This window comes from Argopecten irradians, chromosome 10 (genome assembly GCF_041381155.1).
Source record: "Argopecten irradians isolate NY chromosome 10, Ai_NY, whole genome shotgun sequence".
In the NCBI taxonomy this organism is placed as follows: Eukaryota; Metazoa; Mollusca; class Bivalvia; order Pectinida; family Pectinidae; genus Argopecten; species Argopecten irradians.
The window spans coordinates 41,083,143-41,104,980 of record NC_091143.1 but is presented as its reverse complement, the minus strand read 5'-3'; the positions used below and the strand labels follow the sequence as shown (position 1 = coordinate 41,104,980).

Genomic DNA, 21,838 nt, shown 5'->3' with positions numbered 1-21,838 from the left:
GGGGAAGCGTTTGATGCATGCAATAATAAGTTTTAGTCAATAATACTTTACACTACATTAAACTCTGACAATGTACTGTTTGAAATTAAATTTCATTATTTTGAACCACAGAAAAATAATTATATTTAAGAATTACTTACTAAAACGTAAATTCGTTCAAACTCATTACCTAATCTCGTTAGGTGATCTTTCAATTTCTCGTTCAGCACGTGAACGATTTTGAAGCGCTAAATTTCAAGTCCCTGGAGAATTCCCAAACTCGTACACAATGTTGATAATCTTGTTTGTTTTAGAGATAGCATCCTTTGTCTCATTTAAATCTAACTGAAATTAAGACTTCACTCTTAATGTGATTAGTACTTTCTATTAAGTAGTATGATGGGCTATGCGACAGCTCCTTTTAAGAGGAGTGAAAAAGATGTAAATAAGATAGAAAGCTCTAAACTAAAGGCAAGCAATCATCCAAGACGTCATGCAAACAAACTATTAGCAGTTAAGCGTTAGATATCATCAAAGCGAATTTGATATTGTAAATGTATTTGTAGTTGGTATTGTAAACCATGATTAGTAAAGCTCTTGAGAAATGACAGAATGTTAATTAAATTTCTCATCCGCGTGTATCTTGTTGCGCTCAATGTCGCACGTTCTGCGTTTAGTTAAAGAGATGGATTTGGGCATACTTTAATACCTCTGTTTAGAAATTACTGCCTTCTTCGTATGTCAAGCCATCGACGCTGAATTGACTCTCAAAGCAACGCTTTCGGTATACGGTACCAATTTCCATATATCTTACCCTAGCAGCCGTTCCCAGCATGATTCAATTGTTCGCATCCTAGCCCGATTTTAACTTGATTTGAATTGAACATCTTTATCGCTGAGCTCTTGTATGTATTAGATGAGACCGGGCTAGTTGGTCTACTCATTCAATGACGGGGCATGATTGGAATACTAAATGTAAGATAGAACACTCGATGCGACGACAGATATTTCTACTAAGCATTTTATAGCTATGCTAACGAGCCGCTCAATAATTCATACAACGTGCTTCTGAGCTGGTATGTGGAGTCTGAGAGTCGTGCGAAGGTCAAAAAATGGAAAATAAAATAGTTCTACAATGATTTGCACATTAAACGAATACGGGTTTCCTGTTTTAAATGACTTTCACAGAACTAACAAGATAGAAAAAAATCGACATCGGCGTTATCTATTTATTTAAGCGTGTCACAAAAAACATGAATTCGATTAAACATTGCTGTTGCCCTGCAATACACCTATATTGACAATGGTTCTGATGATGAAGTTCGTAGGATTTTTTTTGCTTGTACAAATCTGAGAAACAAATTGAATTTGTGTTTTTTCGCCAAATGCATTTTGTTTCTAACAAAGACAAAAAAAAACGGAAATGTTTTCTTACAGTTTCTAACAGTATTTGCCTTAGGGAACCGAATAGCGACGGCTTTCGTCAAGATTAACAGAAATGCGTGAACTGATCATATTTGCTGTCGGTAAGACATGCAATGTCTTTTAGGTGCAGTATATTTTCTATACATTTCCATTGTAGTACGGTGAGGGATACGTCTGATTTTAATAGAGTAGAATTTATATGGGTACAAGATGTCTTAATTTTTGTAGAAAAAAAACTAGGAAGAAACAATGATATTTCCATCAGCTGTAGAATAATCTAAATTCGTTAATAAAATGATTTGACTCGAACGCCATTCGTTTTGCAATGACAGAACAAAATTCGACGCAGGGCAACATTTAAACAGATGACAAAAACAATTAAAAGAATTAGTAATTTAAGATTAAACAAATATTGAGTGTTCAGGAAGACTTAGCATCGCAAGCTTTATCAACGCTATATTAGTTTTATTATCTCATTTAATACGGTGTATAGCAGTTTATGCATTATACTATTACTATGTGTAACTTAGAATTAAATAAAAATCTGTATCGTCGTATCTTTTAGATAAATTGATAATAAATGAAATGGTAATGTGACCCATTATGACTTTCACTTTCCAGCATGTGTAAAAACACCCTTATAATATTTCATGTGTGTAAATATTATAAATATAAATAGTGTTTTCCTTTATACTGTGATCACGCTTTTTATTAATACAAACAGTCCAGCACTGACAGAGCTTGCATTCTCGTATCTGAAGAGAACCATATTAACCAAATTATTGCTTTGGTTACGATTTCCACTTTAATCGTTCAGACTGCGATTGTTAAAAAAAATTTAAAAAATTTAAAAAAAAAAACGGTTTGCACAGAATATCTGTTTTCATGGAAACATATTTGTGTGCCTCACTTTGCTCTGGATAATATCAACGTTCCAGAAATTCAATGAGAGCTTTGTCTATTACAAGAACATGACACAGTGTTTTAAGTATTAGATGGATATGTTCGTAGAGAATATAAGTAATGATATTTTGATAATGATCGTCTGCTGGTGATATATGGCTTTTTAATGTCTCTTATAAAACGTGCTTGGAGTTTCCGCAGATCGTATAATGTTATCTTTTCCATTTTATATATACAAGCCAGATAGGAGAACTAACGATGAAACAGAGTAAGCAATTTCTAAATAACTGGATCTTATTTATGAAACTGTTCAGTTGTGTCGAATCTTACCATAATGTTCTGTACATTACCGTGCTTAATGCACGTTTTGTTACTGTAACATGCCTTTGATTCGCGGGTTCATTATTTACGGTGTCCAATCTTACAATAACGCTCTGTACATTGCCTTACTTAATGCTTGTTACTGTAAAGCGTTTTTGATACGCAAGTTAAATATTTACGGTTTCCGATACGGACTATTTTTGGATTTGCTAAACTTCGTGGAATACAGTTCTGTAATTCGTCACTTTATATTTAGTACCATTGTACGGCTATTAACTATTCAGAAATCAATGAATCAGTGAAAACATAGCAAGAAGCGAAAATTAAAGAACGCGAAATTTAACAATTATACAGTATGTAACGATAAATTAATACATCGCTACTCTGATTCCCTTTATGGATGAGTATTTTGTCGCTAAAAGAAATAATGTATTGATTAAAATATGAAAATATTAATACATGTGACCTCATGTGTAATGATATATATATATTGATGATATTATCTGGTTATGTATTGTTCTTTGTTAAATTATGTGTTTTCTGTAGCTATAAAGATATTGGTTGACTAGAAAAATATTCTAAAAGTCCTGCCGTAAAAGTTTTTTTTTTATCCCTTAGGGTTTGTCGAATGATTTAACATTGCCATTTACAGTAGTAAAACAATATTGTTCTCACGTTTGAAACGTTTTCGTGGTAATGGATTTTTTCTGGTTATTTCATAATTTTGCGAAATGAGTCTGGTTAGCCAATAACAGCATTTGCAGTTGCGTCCATCCCTACCTTCACATATGCATTGTTCGACACGAGTAAAATTCAACATATAATTTAAATGTTTTAACTTAAGAGGAGAATTCAAAGATAAAGAACTCTACAGATATCGAAGTAATAATAAGAAGGTTCAGGAGATGTGGGAATTATGAGGCGGATATTGGGAAAGTTATAAAATTTATATGCAAAAATTATTTATCGAATATTTTGTATAGGATTTCATTTCGATCTCTTTCTATTCGCAAAGAAGGAATATTACAATATGAATCAAATATACAAACAGAGCTTGTATTTATTGCAATAGACGTGGTCAGAAAACGATATTTTAAGCTGATATGAACTATGGAACTTTAATCATATGCACATCGCTTGAAGAATACTAACCACGCCGAGTCGTTAAGCCTTATTCAATCACCATGGCTGCTTCCGTTTTAATCTCGGCGTTGAATCATTAAAAACCAGATCATGGAACATGCAATCAAAGACTATCGAGTAATTTGAATGTTTCCTTTTTTGAACATTGCCGAGTGTTCCCTAGTTGATAACGGGTTTGAAACATGCGTGGAATTATCTGGCTGTTCAGTTACATTAGCATGCTTGACTTCCCATGTCATTTGAAGCCCAGACTGACTGTGGCGCCATCTGAAGCGATTGTGCAAGAGAGCAGTGCCAAGGGAGACAATCATCTACGCATTATGTAAACAGATCACATTAATGTTAAATAACTGAGTATCATCTTAGAATACATACACCACAAAATTAATGGACTATCCTCAAAACAGTTGTATTGCAGTGATCAATGGCATATATGTTGTGTATAGAGATTCACAAACAAACACTGACATCAACAGAAAAATATTGCCTTCGAATGTCAATGAACGTTTTAAAGTGGACCATATGCATTCACAAAACAATGAACATCACAATAGGTAGCGCCTGATGATTTATTATGTTGTTTCTGTTGCATTTATTGTTAATTTGACCCAGATTTGGAGACGCATATTTATGTTACAGTACTTTTTTCACATCTAACTATGTTTTTGACATAGACCTTTGGCAGTGTATGCATTAGCAGAATCTAAATTAGCCGTAAGTAAGAGCTTCAAACGTAAAATCTAGAGTTAGAATACCAGCCAGACGTATTCACTACTTCGTCTCCAAGACTATACTTTAATAATGAATATCTTCCGAGATGCACCTAATAAAGTAATACTTGATTTACATAGGGCTAGGTCAACAAAAATTTGCTTGTGTATAAATCACTTGCAGTTCTAGACAAAGCCATAATTAGATATGACTGATTTGTGGGTAAGCAATGTTTGCTCAGATTTAGTTTGTCTGGTACATATGATGTCGAAGAAGTTCACATTGGCTTCTTGCAATCATTGATGATTGTACACATACTGTAATGTCTGACAAACGCAATATCAAAGTTTGTGTTACGGTATGAGACAACCATTTCTGGACAGTGGCTTCCGTCATATTACGAAAAGATATTGATCGATAATTGATAGTATTTTGTGAGCACAACTGACTGTGCATGGTTGCCTAAACATTCAATTCTATACCAGAAAATGCTTTAATAAAATAGCTTATCTTAAACCAATTGCTTGAAACCATATATCGTATATGCTTTGTCTTGTGAACTGTACATCTGATGAAGTAGCCTGAAGAAGGGTACATCATCCAGGAATATCAAAGACATAGAGAGACACAAATCAGCAATTTGTGAATGGAAACATGACTCTTATTGCAAAAACTGTCATAAAGAGTAAGCTGTTATCAGGATATGGTATAAGCTATGCCTGTAAGATGTTGGGCTGTCAAAAACATGCTTGTGTAATTTTACCGTTGCCACTCAGTGCTATAGAAATAAATGCCCACTCTACCATTTCTGGAATATCGCGCACTTTACGACTTTCCACGAGAAGTTCTCTTTGACGAGTTGGATCGGCTTACTCTGACTAACAGCCAATCAGCCAGGCAAGCCGCAGCCCGAGACATAACTTGGTCTGACACGTGATAGCTAAAATGCAATAAAGAGATAGAGTGAATTCATATTTCTACGCGAGTTTTCTACATAAATACGAGAGATAGCCGTATGCCATCTTGAAACCAGAAAAAATAGCCCGGATTGTATTTTGAAACAGATAATTGCGATTGAAAAGATTGCACACAAGACATTTAAAATCGTAAAAGAGAGCATCGGTTTTTCTCTGTGCCAATGTAGAAACTAAATGATGTTTTTAGTATTTTCTAAAGCTAATCCAGTAATGCACAAGGAAAGTATAGAAGAAGAAAATGACATCAGAGAATCATGTCTGGTTCTTATTGACTCTAAATTCTGAGTCGAGAAATATTGTTGGAACAATATATCTCATTTGAACCATCGCGTTGTTCTAGTGCAATTTTGTGCATTCTTGGTTAAATGCCTGTGTGTATCATTTGATGGACATTGCTCAATCCATTGCAATATGTAACAGCCTTGGTAAGGTCTATATTTACAATTCTTATGTTGTTGGAGATGGCATGCTGCTCTATTATATTCTTTTGGTCCAGTATGAAGTTGAAATCCCTTAGGGATATAGGATTGATATCGTCAACTATACATGACTAACATTGGACTGCTATAGTTTGATTGACATCCAATTTAATGGTTTCACCGTCGACGATCCACACAGTGGCTCCAACTGTCACTGTGATCTTTACAGAAGACATCCGATTCTGGCATGGCCAACAAATACCCAATATTTACCATTATTTAGTGTTTTTTAGGATGCCCTGCGTTGGCGAGTTGTACACTGTCGGAATTCCTCCAGCGTCATTTGACATGTATCTTCTGTGTATAATGCATGTTCGCTAGCTCCAATACGGTGTATTCTAAGTGACGATCGGAAGTTGACATTTGTCCAGAAAATGATAGAGAACGAGTGTTTCTATATGCACGCGACAGGAATTTCATGCTGGGTTGTCGACATCAAGAGAATTTGTCAGGCTTGGAATTTCAATTTCTGTAGGTGTTCCATGTGTTTTGTGTAAAAGAAGAGAGTGTATCAAAACCTGCCCCGCTTTTGAATGATCATAAACATATGCATTTCATTGCTACAGAATGGAATGCACAGTAACACAGTGATGTGCACTCATACTACACAAAGGGAAAAAGTAATGTAGAGTAAAGTAAGCATAAACATAGTAGGGGTTTTATAGTTCACGTATCAAAGTAATATATGGGTATTTCTCTACAACACGTGTAACTACTCATACTAAATGTCAATAAAAATAAATATCACATTTCTTTAGTATACATTTTATGTTGTTTACGATTGTTTCCTAACTTCCTTTTTATGCTTGATTTGTATCCTATGAAAAATATGACAATTTACACCTTTAAGCCATTCCATATGTAGAAATTAAAAAATGAGAATGCGAAGTACTCGTAGAAAGACCATCAATCTATAGTCAGTATCAAGCAACTATAATTAAAGGCTGGTGACTGGGCCCCTTAAACAATCGCCCATTGCGGCATTTGAACTATTTGTTGATAACCAAAAGTTCATGTACTGAATTTCAAGATCTATACTTAGAATTTGTAAAGGTAAGATGTCCTTTTATTTGGTAATGTTATACTATTAGGGACGTGTTTTGTAAAATAAAACCTGATTGTGTTAAATAGAACGCAAAGCGACATGCACGCATGTAACGTTGCCTCTATTGCTACTTCTTGTCGGTATTGATGTCTTGGTCGGTGATTGTTACGTTTTGTGGTATGTTTATATCAGATTGTGCCATGATTTTAAGTAAATTCGGTCACGAGATACGACAAGTCTTGAGTCGGGTTTTCAGATAAGCTGGGAGGGATGAAGGAATACTCTAGAGAAGTGCTGCTTGTTTACAGCTTCGACCCCAAATCTTAAATAATGCCACGTCTGTAGTTTATGGTTTTGAATTATACTTTCACACTCTCTCAGAAATACATTAAAGACATAATGTTTCGTCACGCGAGCTATTGATCAAGCTAAAATAGAATCCTTCCAAATACTTAGGATCAAACATGAACTCCAAAGTTATTTCAACTAAAAATGGGTTCCATTCATAATGCGAGATAGCATCTCATCACCTATATTATAAGACTTGATTAAAACAACAGAAAACATTTTTATTTGGTTTAATTATTCATTTGAATGTTCTTTATTTGTATCATGGTATCACAGTTATATAAATAGGTAATAGATTTGAATGGCTTGTTCTGCTTAATATTTTACTCAACCTTATCTTTTACGTATTCTAAAAACACTGGGAGAACATAACACGCTTTAGGAAAATGTTCCTATATATAGCACCGCAATCTGTTATTTTAAGACGATCTTGTAAATAAAAGTTCGGTTCCCGAAAAATTAAAATGAGATAGGTTGATAAAAGAAGACTTCCATGCCTTATTTACGCAAAAGAAGGCAGTTTTTTTCTATCAGAAATTATATTTTAGAGTTATCAATAAATAGTGGCAATGTCGTGCTTTTAGAAAAGTTTGATGGTTTAAATTACGGTGAGGCAATCACTATGTGGTTTTGACATAAATTTCATTTTTTATCTATTTATTTAGGACTGCAGAATGTATCTTGCTTCTAATTATCATTTATCAAATCGTAGTGGTATCTCGACTATTTAATATGCTTGCTTCTGTGAAGATTGCACTTTCAATAACCTTTAAAAAATAAACACAGGGTAAAAACACGAAATTAATGTGAATAAAGAAACTTCAAATAATATCAAAGTACAAAAAATAACAGCTCAAAGAATTCTTAAAGATCCTCCACCGCCGACAGAGCATAAATGATATTCTTCATTTGAACAATAATTGGTGTTTAATCGTGTATATATATTCCTAATTAAAACAAAAAATAATATAAAATAATTTATTTCGCCTTTGGTGCATGCGCAATCAGTACTTCATTCCATATAGGATATAGTGCCACGGAATTTTTTCGGGATGCAATCAATTATTTTTCATATTTTTAACTTGAATTAAAATTAGAAGCTCAAACTTTTTAACTGTGGTAATGGTGTAAAGTAAGTAACTTTTGTAACTGAAGAAAAATACTAAATCGTCTGCTCCTGTTTTTGATAGTGAATGAATAACATTTGTCAGCGGTGGAGCATTTTTAAAGATAGCACATTCTGAAGAATAGCCTTCAACTAACATCTGCTATTGTGTTGCTATCATTCATAATTATTAGAAAATTAAAGAGCCTTAAATGACAGAGATGAGAATAGATAATAAATTCCAAAACACGCATCTTGGTCTCTAGGGCGCTTGAGTGTCAGAACAAACTACAAGTAACGCCTGGCATCGCATATAAACTGGGCCGGAGCGAAATAGGTAGCGAAGCACGCCCGAAGGCTGACGGGACATGGTTTGGTTTTTGTCTTGATTTAGAGACGCAATACTCCACAAAACACAATAATCTAGTTAGAGTAGGTGTTGAAATGTATTATCTAACTCAACAGCTACAAACATTCCTCCAGCTCCGAACACGCGCCACGATCCACTTCGATGCAACATTTAAAGCGGACAAGAAAGTGAATCAATACTCTCTCTCCGAGAGGATTTGGTTTTTGGCATTTCTTTTGTAAAATATCGTTTTAAAGGAGTGAAAATTCTAACCAGTATTATATTTTATTGTCCATGTATGTTCAAAATTGATTTGATTACGGGATCTGTATGTAAATAAGATGCAAATGCTACCCAAACTTTTTGCAAATATTCCAATTTGTATGAAGAATAAACAAACTGTATTTAATCAAGTGACAAAATGTAGGCTGTATTCCGAAATGAATACAATGTAATGTAAATTATATTCAATGAATTCAAGTTAATTGCATTAAGAACCGTTCCGAGACATATTTATTGCTTAAATTGAATAACTAATGCTATAATGAAAATAAAGCCTGTATTTTAATGTTTGTTTTATTTTACTTTACCCAATAACATTAAAACAGTACATTGAATGTCTGGAATGCATGCTGAGATACCTCTTTAGTAAAAGGATACTGTTGAATCCGGACCAGATTTCAAATTGAAACAAATGATTCTGCTGTAAATCAATTTGCTATTGTTGGGAGCATCGCAACAACTGATGGTCTATTTCTGGTTACGTCCGAAGCATATGTACTAGAGCGATGACGGATCAGGCTCAATGTCGCCATAAGCCCTTGAGATGGCGAGCAGGTACTTTGTGGGTTTAGACTGGTATTGGATGTCTATTTACGTACAGGCTGGCATACGTCACGAACAACACATCTCCAGAAAATGGTATGTACAGGAACAATGGAGATCAATGCGTTATTACCTCCCGTGCAGTCCATTTCATCCCAATCAAACTGAACCTCCAATAGTCTGCCGAATTGGCTCTGTCTGTATCTAGGTCAATGTAGGCCGGATCGGAATTGGATATCCCAGATGATTGAAGTCCCATTATATGAAATATACATGTTTTGAGCTGGTAATAGTATTTCAGGTTACACGTCTGGTCAATATGGCGTTCACTTGACCGACGGGAAACTGCCAAAAGTAGCCGGTGGGCCTGACCATGACATACCAATCTGGCCCATTATTGACAATCAACGTTTCAGCAAGCATACGGAACACAGCACAATGTTTATGAGAGGGTGATTGAGTACGGCATCTTATTGGCTTAGCTGTTTGATAAGGTCAAATTATTTTGCTGATCATGGCCAAATCATGTAATTGATATAATATATTATACATCTGACATGCTTATTTAGCCATTGGCATAGGTATATAGGGAGATATTTTCATGACTCGCAGAGGTTCAGAATATCGCCATACACGCTTTTTAATATTACCATCCTACGAAAGAACCATGCAACATTGGATATTTGTAAGCATAACCTTGTATCTCCAAGTGATATATGAAGGTTCATGGGAACTGTCAACCTGGATTAATGAAGAATTAGTTTTAGTATGCGATATATGAGTAGAGTAATAACGAATAAATATAATCAGGACAATTATCAAAACACCATCGTCCGACGTTACGATTCGTTTTGTATAAAATCGTTACAATGTTGTAAGGCGAAATCTTTACATACCCGTGGAATGTTAACACACACACTGGGACGGTAGAACAATGTTTAGTTGTATTTGGTGATTAGGTCATTGACATATGGGTAAGACAACCATGATGAAGTGTCATACGCTGGCGGTGCTGAACTGATCTAATGGCATCAGTATGTCATTCATCGTTTTCAATCATATGTGAATTCATGTTGATGAAAGTTGTCCCTCTCAGACGTTGTGACGACTCAGCAATAAAGACGTTATAGTGATATTCAATGGGTCTGCATGGCCATACCCTTGATTGTAAATAACTCAATGAGTGAAGGGGTCGGGTTCAAAAAGGCAATGCCTATAATAAAAATAGTAATTGATGAAGTTAGAGTGAATGTGAGGAACAAAATATCTTCGTAACTCGGCTACAAAAAAAAATTGTTGAATATTTTCCATAATATGATTTACCTAAGTAAATGTTGAATTTACTGAAGTCAGCTTTGAATTTACTGAAGTAAGTTTTGAATTTACTGATATAATTTTGAAGAAACACTTTTTATTTGAAAAGTAGCGTAAAGGATTGAACATCGACAATGAAAGGCTTTAAATGCACATATGCATGTATTAGACTAAATGTGCCCTTATTTTATTCGGTTAAATATGTTATCTGATATCCAATCACAGCCATACAACCCCATATCATGGGAGTACACATTCTTATAATGCCCTTAAGGGGAAGTCTAACGATTTAAGATATGTCTTTGATTTGATACTTTTCCGTATCACAAAAGGAGATATTGAAATGTTATGAGCTTAAAGTACTCTCTATCAAACATTTAGAATATATTTCAAGTAGCTATATCGGTAAGATGTTTGGCAGTAACGCAATATTATCAGACTGGGTGTCTGTATAAACTTCAAAAAGTAAATTCATCGCGCATTTGAGCAAGGTTCGTGCGTGTTCGAACACAAAACATTGGTAAATTAACAACCTGACTACCGGTATTTACATATTCTGTCTGGCACGTGCGTTTACTATGTGTTTATTTTGTGTTTGACATGCATCGCGTGACCTTGTCACGTGACAACTCCGATTACATGTCTAGTTTTGCTTATTTTCGTTTGGAGTTCTGTTACATTGAAGGTCACACGAGGGCGGTATTGATAAAGCAAAGACGAAAGCGTTTATGGTGCATGACGTACAAAAGTGAGACTGTTGATACGAATGACTAATTTGATAACTATTCGAATTGAAGAAAAATTAATTATCTTTCATCATAATTACCAATAATTACTTATTAGAAAATTAGCATACAACAAATGTACACTTGCATTACAGATAAATAATCTTACCTGTAAGCAATACCAGCCATGGTTCTTCTTTATGTTTTACGTATAGCTCAACTTATATGTGTAAGGGTGATATTGTGGATGAAAGCAATCATTCACACATGCATCCATAGTCAGTCAACTTGCAGGGTGTCGCTTGCAGCCACTGCATAATGCTATACATGTTTGTTCTGTTGTTGTTTTTTTTCCTTTAAAGCGTGTATAACTTAAGTCTGTGCTAAACGTACTATTTAAGCCAGATCACATTCATTAGCAGTGCTGATAACCATATCCACCCAAACTAGTCTGTAAGACGGGCCTATAAGAAGAAAATATGCGAAAATTTTCGTTCTTTGTGGAGAAGTTAGTTAAAGAACTATTTTATTCATTTAAAGGAATCGGGTACAATGCCAAGACAATAATTCAGTGAATGTAAATTTGTTAACAAACTAATACGCTTCTCTAGAAGTTGGCCAATTTGACTCTTAAAAATGGGGACTCTTTAAAATGGTCTTTCAAATCAGATTATCGTTGATATAGAGATGGTCGCCAGAACAGTTTTTATTGTCTTTTTCTTTTGTTTTACAGTGATACAGATGGTTGACATGACGACACTTCCCCCCGTGTTCAACCCTACCGCTCTCAACGTAACAGCTTACGTGGGTGAAACGGCGACACTGCCCTGTTCTATCAGTCACCTTGGATCAAGGGAGGTAAGCAACTATTTTAACAACATAACACATAGGATGGTGCGTTTCTGTCTAAAAGTAAGATATATCCCTCGTGGTAACCGGCAATAGCGTTTTCTGTCTAGTTCAATTTGTCCGTCACCTTTTCTTTTGATGGGGTGTGCAAAATATAACTTGCTACTGTATTCATCCGCGCGGTTGTAAAAAAAACATTCACATATTCGCATTTATGTTTTGCCACCAAACATCCGAAAAATTGAAATAAGATATATCAGTTCAAAAATAATGCACTGCCATATCTGAGGTTTTCCATCAAATGGATGAGTATCATTTTTCCCATACAGTTGTTTGTATTTAGATAATACGAAATTGCTGAACAAGCATTCTGCATTCTTTTGCACATTATGAAATTATATACATGGGGACAATTTATGTGTATGTAGTTATTCTTCATAGAAGGTGTAAACGGCTGGCTATTCAAACTCTGCATAAAACGAAAGTAGATAACTGTTATGGCGAGTACGGCGGCTGTGGTATAAAATTAGAGAAATATGACACTCCTGGGGCCATAACCTCTAAAAGATTGCGTTCGAACTTCTTGTCGGCAGTTACAGAAAAAAAACGAGCATACTGACATTTAATGTGAAACCTTTGAAGATTTTGCTATAAATTCATGTAGTTTCGTATCCTTTTATGTTTTTGAAGTACGGATTTTTGTGTTCCTGAAATGGTATTCTGGTGCCTTTCAATATTATGCCCATACATCAAAGGCTGTATGAGTCACGTGTGTGCTTCTCAAGAGAAGTGGCTTTGTCAAGTGAAGTAATCGGTAATAACTTCAACCGTACCGACCTCATAAATAATACAAAAACCACCTTCGGAATGGGATGACAATTGATAGGCTAGTGCCTTGCCACTTGTCTCTCGTATCAACTTGCTAGGAATGTTCACTTCGACCACTGAAAGATTTTATCTCAGATATTCCTTAAAAAGCAGAGTTCATGACCTTTTTTCTATTTCAAATAGACACGGTTGATCTAACGCGTTATTAAATACATAATTGCGTTTTTTATTAAGATACATAATAACATACACGTATTATTTTCTTAACAATGACACTTAGCTCACCTGTTATTTAACATCTTTCCCTTGCGACTAAAATGTTTTGTTCAGGCTAAGCAGTTGTCCGAGTTTTGAAAGAAAGAAAGGAAGAAAGAAAGAGAGAAAGAAAGAAATGAAACAAAGTTGTTGTATTAAGAAATGCACATGATATATAGATAATACTATTCACGGACGGCCGTATCTGAATCGTGTATGAATGAGCTAGTACGGCATGATGTACTATTATTTACTTATCAATATGGAAGAAAAAAATTAAATCGCCATATATTGATGAAATACATACGTGCAAGTGTATCAATGTTCCAAAACATCACCTTCAATACGTTGTTGAGTCTTGCAAAACATGCTTTATAATTGCTATGATATTATTTGATGTCTTTTACTGTGAATTTAATATCCATATTGAATACTCTTTCCACGTGTGTTATTTTACATTTCGAAATGTAGGGATTCGCTGTGTGGTCCAAAAATGATATTTAACGAGAGCTAATTCCTCAGCTAACAAAGGAACCCTTTGAGTGGCTCTTTTATTGAAGGATAAATTGATGGCCTGCAATAGACTAGGTTTCTCCAACAGCTGTTTTAATCATGATGTTGTTGTTGTTTTTTTCTTATGTAAGTATGTAAAAGTAATAAGTAAATCTTAATGCCGGCTTTAGATGTTGGATAACAGATGTGATGTCGAATCGGGACCGTAATTCTAATCAAAGCAATTTCACGGGAAGGTGTAAAATTTAGGGTCACCAAGTAGACCTCGTGTAATATCTATTAAGGTCTGATCTTAATATTGAGGCCAATGTTTCTACGCGAATAACCTTGATGGGATGATTTTATAATTTTATCAAGACGAGGCATTCGATGGCCTGACGGTAGGGCTGTGCCAAGCAAAGCACAACAACACAAGTCTAATACCAAAACATCGGATACATTATACATACTAGCTTTACGAATTGATTTCTGGTAGAAGGAAATTTGTCCGCTACAAGTCTGAAGACAAAGACTTCAAAAAAAACCTTTTCTCTGTTGCTTTACGTATTATTTAGCTCGTGGCCTGTATATCTTGTAGCTCATGCATACACAAACTACTTTGCTCGCTCCCGTTGGAACAGAGGGTACTGTAATTTGGCCTTTGGGATCCATATACCCTAATGACAAATCATGTCTTTTGATATACAATGTGGTATCTTTAAGCAGGCGGACATATTTATACTGCCCATAGCACTAAACATTTACGTAATGCGCATAAAATGTGACCTTGGAAAACGTAGATAGGTTACCTTCACCAGGGAATCTAGTTTCTGTTTCAACTATATCGCTTTTCACGTATTTCAATGACTCTGCTCCCATATGATCCAGCCTTTGAGTATTCCCCTTTGGCTCATAAATCAGCAGAAGTCGTGCGCATTTAAATCTGACTACAAACTCCCTTAATTGATATGGTGGTAGCGTGATTTAGTAAAACGTTTTAGTCGACTGCTTATCTGCTAGAGATAGCAGTTAAATCTAGCGGATACCGTGACACGGTCGCGATGCTGCAACAGTTCTGTAAGCTCCGTTTTCAAAGGTCTAGTTTACGGGGATGATTTTGACGTTAACATGAAGCACTTTTACAGAAAAGTGGATGTATCAAGTTGAAGCGGGAGATTATTATTTGTCGATATCTATCAAGATGAGCAATACGGATCAATGAGTCATTTGATTTTATGAAATTTAATATCGGCATGCTTTGATTTTATTACTTTATCAAATGTGTTCTATGAAGATTATCTACTGAAGTATTCATCCATGAAAGCGTTTATGAATTGGTAACCTTTATGGGAGATATATGTAGAATCAATACACGCATGCGCTGCTCAGTATTATATGCATTTTTCTAAAAATGTAAACAACACATTTCATTGGGGAATGAAAGGCAAAGCGTGAAATAAAACAAAAATATCAAGAATGGGATTAAATAGGTCAAAAAGGTGTTCTGTAAAACAAATGTTTCTTTCTTTTCTTGATATTTTAATTTAAACGATAATCTAAATCTTGTATTATTTCATCGAGAAATGTTGTAGACGAAATTGAATCTAAAAGAGAAAATATGATATTTTGTTATTAGAATCACTTGATATGTGTACAGATTAAGGAAGAATAAAGGTTATTTCAACTAAGTTTTGCAGTATCATCAGAATCCCATTAATTCCTCTCAGTTTTAATTTTCAAATAAAGAAAATTAATAGAAATATTTCATGTACACTCGTTAAGTTCCATTTTTCTTTGTCGGTGAGTTCTAAGCCAGTAATCAAAATATAAATGTACGAGCGTTAATTGTGTAATTTTTTTTCCGGAGAATTAAAATCACTCACATAAATTAAAAGGATGGAGTGCCGTAAGCTTAAATAAACTACATAACTTATAAAAAATTTGTTCCGCACATCAGCTTAAAATATATATGAAATCTTAAAATACATTTTTGTAACATTGCTATCTTTCAAATCATTGGTACCGTTCGGCAACTTCTTTTTCAATTAGTGGCATTTTACCGTTGGAAGGTGTCAAATGTCCAGCAGTCAGTACAAGGAAGTGTTAGCTGCAAAAACCTATGTGCCGTAACTGGGCGAAAATTTTGAAATCCTATTTATTCTTTTCCCTATTGAAAACCATCATATTTTATGAATTAAGCCGCGTAAATCATTAAAATGACCTTAAATGCCTTATAAACGTTAGTTACAGCACAGAGATTATGTGTTAGTAATAACATTGACAAAATGTGTAGTAAAATTGTAGACCACAATTTGGCTTCATGATCTGACCGTATGTACTCATTTCAATTCACAATAGATGTAAACAAAATGATTTTTGGCAGTAATGCTAAAAATCGTTTTCAGCTCCCATTTGTAATTATAAAAATTAAACCAATGCATTTAAAGTACCTTAATTCTCAAAATGTTGGTAACTTTTGGTGGTAAATAACATATTAAAAGCTTATCTTGATTCGTGAAAATGAAAAATACGGCACATATAACTGTAAACGTCGGACACTTATAAACCCCAATGACTTAGTCTAGTGCCTATCAGACGGGCCAAACTCTTGCAGATAGCTGTCTGGGGCATTTGCCTTGAGGGTAGACTGGGTGATTGTCTGAGGGTATACCACCGGGGGATTTGCTTACAATAGTCTGGGACTGTCTGCTGGCGGAAAATCGTCCATTATTGAGGAATGTCTGATAATCTACAGAGACACACGGTGACAAACCGGCGAGACAATGGCGGGAGACGTGGAAGCAGAATGTAAAATTAAAATTCTATGAATTGGAAAAAAAGCTATGTTTCTAGGAAGACATTTTGTAAAGCCGATGTGAACTTGAGAAGAGTTTTTATAATGTGTGAATCTTTGTCTTGATATATGATGTTGACGTAATTAATATAGTTTCAAAGTTATATAATAATTTCTTTCTCGACGTTGTTTTCGGTATCGTAATGTACATTGTATTTGTTAAACGCGAGTTTCTGACGTGCATTGCCTTCCTGTTAGATTCAATGCACCAGTGGTGTTGGTAAGTTCAAGTTATGCTTCCTACGAAAAGTACTGTGTTCAATCAATTACTGAGAGGGGGGCTGAAGTTGGTTACGAGTTCAAAGTTCCGTTTAAGCAAAACGGAACTCAGAACCAACTTCAGCCTCCCTTACAATAATTTCAAATATGTATAGTACATATTGGCACAAACGAAGACAGTTTGCCTTAAAACGATTTTGTTGATAAGAGACATTATCCCATCTTTGATCATTCACCCCCGAAAACATATTTGAAATATCCCAAAACTAAAGCTGGAACAGTTCATTATGAAGTTTCAGGGGTGAATGAGTTAATGTGATTGGTCATGTAGTGAATGTGGTCAGTACGAAGAAAACCTGCGTGAGTATCCATCGGACCACGCGTGCATCACCAAATCAATCTACCAGACAGTTGCAGGAAGGGAAGGCGCACCTTTCCGGGTAATGGTCAATGTCCCGTCACGGTTCAATAGACGGAATAGACAATTTGGCATCCATGTTTGATGAAAACGAGATTGCTGACATAAACAATGTATAACTCATTGTGGAGTACATCCATTAAAAGGTCAGTCTTGGAGTCACATGTACTGCATATTCTTCCGACTGTCCATTACATACCCGGACATTTACTGACCGATATCTGATGCTATTGGAGATACAGAAAGTCCCGAGACCATCCGATAAAAGGATTCATTGCATTACCCCAATGTAAAGGTCTATGACGGCAAGCAGTTTAGACACATCATCAATAGAGAATATACCGCCGTTGCTCTGTCATTGAACAGATAGACTATCCAGGCATGACAATGTGTACATTACAACAAACGCGTCCATATATACCGTTAAACCACAATTGTCAGAATTGTCTTCAGATAAATCAGACATATCAGCAGGGATCATCATCCCACGGCGCGTGGATCAATTCTGCATATAATCGAGAGAAGTCTGTTGTAATGGGCATGCGCAGGAACGAATGTTTCTGAAGAGCTACTAACAATACCATTAAATGAATCGTGTGTATATTTGCATGAATAAAACAGTAATGACATTATGGCATTCATAAATGATACATCTGCCTTTTCAATGTCCATAAAAATACAATTTGTTCGGTACTTTGCCATTACAATGGAAACGGGAATTTCAACATAGTTAACGGGACGAATGAACATAATATGTAGATTTAACTGACGCATAGATCGGTGTGGCTGATGCCACCGTAGCGTGGTGCTGGGTAATTGATGGTATCCACAAACGGAGTCGATACTCTATTAGACAAAAAGTGTCATCCCAATATTTATCACATTTGGTGATTTTTCCGTTTCCTCTCGCAACAAGCAAACCTCTTTGAACTATTTTCTCATTATAGATTAATACGATACTGTTATATATGGCTGAGACTCGTGTCAAAGCAAATGTCAAAACAGTTCCACGTCATACATTAAAATGTCCAGATGCTCGGCGTGTAATAAGATAGACACCGAATCAAACAGAGCGTAGCTTTGATGTGACAGAAATTGAACCAATATGCAAATTGCAGGGATTGTCTTCGAGCATCTATCACCCGTATCGATAAGTGCATCAAGCAACCGCACTGATAAAAAATTGTATTAAGACAATGGGCAGTCATCAATTGTTTTTTATGTTTTTTTTTAAGTTTTCGATGTATTTAAAATGTTCTTTGCACTTCAATATTCATTTCTGCCGACGGTTAATGGGCGAATGTCAGGGAGTGTCATGCCTACACACATATTGACAGGATCTCTGCATGACCAACAGTGTCATTGCCCTTAACTAAAAACTGCAAGGCACCACGCGATTCCTGACATCTGAGCATTCTTTAGGTTTGCACTTATATCGTGTATCAGGCATATACAAACAAAAAATAATGCAATTTGTTAGAAATTGATAAGCTTCTGCAAACATTGTTAAAAGGTTAGGTAACCGGGACAAATCAATCGTTCCATAAAATATAGAAACTAATCTTCATGTATTGATGAAGAGCATTTGGTGAGCATAAACGAAGACTTTTCAAAAATTGTTCCAATGGTTCGTTAAACCTATAACATCTGATATATACATTGTTCAGAGGTAGATGTGACGATGAAATATGCGTAAGAATCGAATCGCCTTTCACCTAGCCGGCCGTGGTTTGATCTCCGGCATGGACGTGAAACGGTAAGGGGTAACCTATCTGATCACGTGGGTTTTCTCCGGGCATTCTGGTTTCCTCCAACTCTAAGACCCCTCGCGCACTTTCATCCGGCCCATCGACAGTGATTTGTATAAGTTATATAACGAATTGAATGATGATTGTGATTCTGACGCAGTGCTTTTACACAAAATAAGGAAAATCCAGTTTTTAAATAACTTCACATTTAATAAACAAATATTTTTAGGTTGCATACCTCTTTTTGTAGGTTGATTATTATCATGTTTATGCGAGTCGTATCGCAACTAAATGAATCATTTGTAAATTATGGTAATTACAGTAATGTTAATGATTGTCTACAATACATTGTTTATTCCTACTTAATTGAAATCAGCATTTGAATTGCTGCCCACACGTGAACATGTCTGTGCATGTAACAGCGTTTCCAATACATAATTGCATACCTATCCCATATTTCTTTGCAACAATGTAGATGTACATTTCACTTTTGTTCCATTTCGCAATCATTTAGTTGAAATCAAAAGCTCAAAAACGAATACTATTGGTATGAAACCATAACACTTCGGCAAAATGCGTTCTACGACTGTTATCGTTCGGATCAGTTTTGACATCTGTGTGAAAGCTTTTAAACATACGCGGTATATGTTTTTGGTCGAGAAACGTCATTGGTTCGTTATTTTCTTCACAAATTCAAACATTTCGAAACACAAGGATCTTTATCATATTCAAGATAACAAATTGGAAAAGTCATATATCAGATTTTACATTGGACAAGGGATAGGAGGTGTGGTGTTTCGAAACTATCTCTGTTAATGTAACAAAGTGGCGTTGGAGTTCTGCTAATGGGAATTGTAAATTTATTTTTATGGTTTCTTAAATGAAAACTTAATTTTGCTTATGCACTTCTGGATCTCGTCCGTTGTCGAGCCATTCCCTTGGTACCTTACACATACACATTGTCTTAGTGTTGTTCCCTGTGAAATCCTGAGTAAAATTTTTCTCTATCTAGCTCCGAAGTACCTCGGAATCGTATCAAGTTCTATGCATCTCCCTGCAGATTTCTTTCACATTTATTTAAATCTCGGATTTCGCCGGACAGACACATTCCATTTTCATTGTGTACATCAATCCAAATCCCAGACCATGATTCCAGATTCAATAAAATTTAGGGTCTGCTGTACCCAAAGTAAAATCCTATTATTTGATTACATTCCCAGTTTAATTCTAATTGCGTACGAATGGAAATTTGATAGAAGCGTTTAGTAAAGACACAAGCTATACTGTGGAATACCAATAGTACATGTCCTATATCATGGTATCTACGAAAGACACGCCGCCGTGGAATGATATAGATATTTTCGAAGATAGAAGAAATCATAAACAAAAAGTACGCAAGAAAAGACGCTTTGGTCCATATAAAGCTTGTCATTTGCCAAATCAAAACTCATAAAGTCGAGACGAAATGATTTGACATTCAATCGAACTGTTGGTATAGGGAGGAAATGGTCCCTGTGGGGTTAGACCCAATAGACCAAAGCAGCATGCTTTACATATTATGTTGCTGATGTTCCAAAGATGTATTAGAAAATGTCACGCCGGAAAGCCCATAAATCTAAATCATACTTTCTACTGCTGAATTTAATATTAGATTGAAACAATAGACAATTGTATTAAATTGAGAAATGACGGACATTAACGACCATCTCCAGACAAGTTTCCCTTTAGAATCAAATTGTAGGTATGACTTATCTTTGGCTAATAGACAATAGTCTCTTGTAGCTGGCAAACCTATTTCTCCGCGCAAGGGAATCGGGTTTCAGTACCGTGCGATACATATCCAAGATTACGTACAAACGATGTGCATGGCGTCAGAGGGGACTGTTTATTGATAAGGTTATGTAACCGTTCAGTATCCCGGGGGTCGGGAACTACCTTAACAACCATATACAACCTTTATTTGCATATATAAATGTAAATGCATGATATAGCTCACCCTTATGACGCAATTAATCCTCAGTTGGTATCATAATAGCCTAATATATAATTTTATACATTATATTTATATTCGTTCGTCCACCGTCGTTTTCTGTGTGTGTTTCAATAAAAACATAACATGGAACTTAATGAAAATACATCTTCATTGTCTCGACATTTAATGTGAATACTATTGTTGATTTTCGAAGTAATATACTTACATCTTTTTTGGAAATACTAATTGGGTTTTCTTGCGTTGAATATCAAGTTGCGATACTTTTCTTTTCATTTTATTATAATGATTTTAAAATAGCTAGACCAATTGATGTTTTAGAAATCCACCTATGCCCTTATAAAATAGCGGGTTCATACTAATTCACTACTGCAACATGTTTAAAAGAAAAACAATTGATATTATTCACTTTGAAATTGTAAGGTCAACGACATACATTGACATCCACTTAGTCTTTAATGCACATTAAAACATACGAACAAAGAAAATACGCTTTAAAATCCTTAAAGCATACTCGTATTTAGTTTAAACATCTT

The 21,838-nt window shown here is 35.2% G+C and overlaps 1 protein-coding gene across 6 annotated transcripts in view; it reads left to right on the top strand.

Moving 5' to 3' along the window:
- LOC138333923 (protein amalgam-like) overlaps positions 1-21,838 on the top strand; it is a 154,386-nt gene that overhangs the window by 101,770 nt on the left and 30,778 nt on the right. For all 6 annotated transcript variants that reach the window (XM_069282583.1, XM_069282585.1, XM_069282587.1 and 3 more), the window contains one exon: positions 12,383-12,507. In XM_069282583.1, coding sequence (XP_069138684.1) covers positions 12,383-12,507 — 125 coding nt within the window. The remainder of the gene's footprint in view (positions 1-12,382; positions 12,508-21,838) is intronic.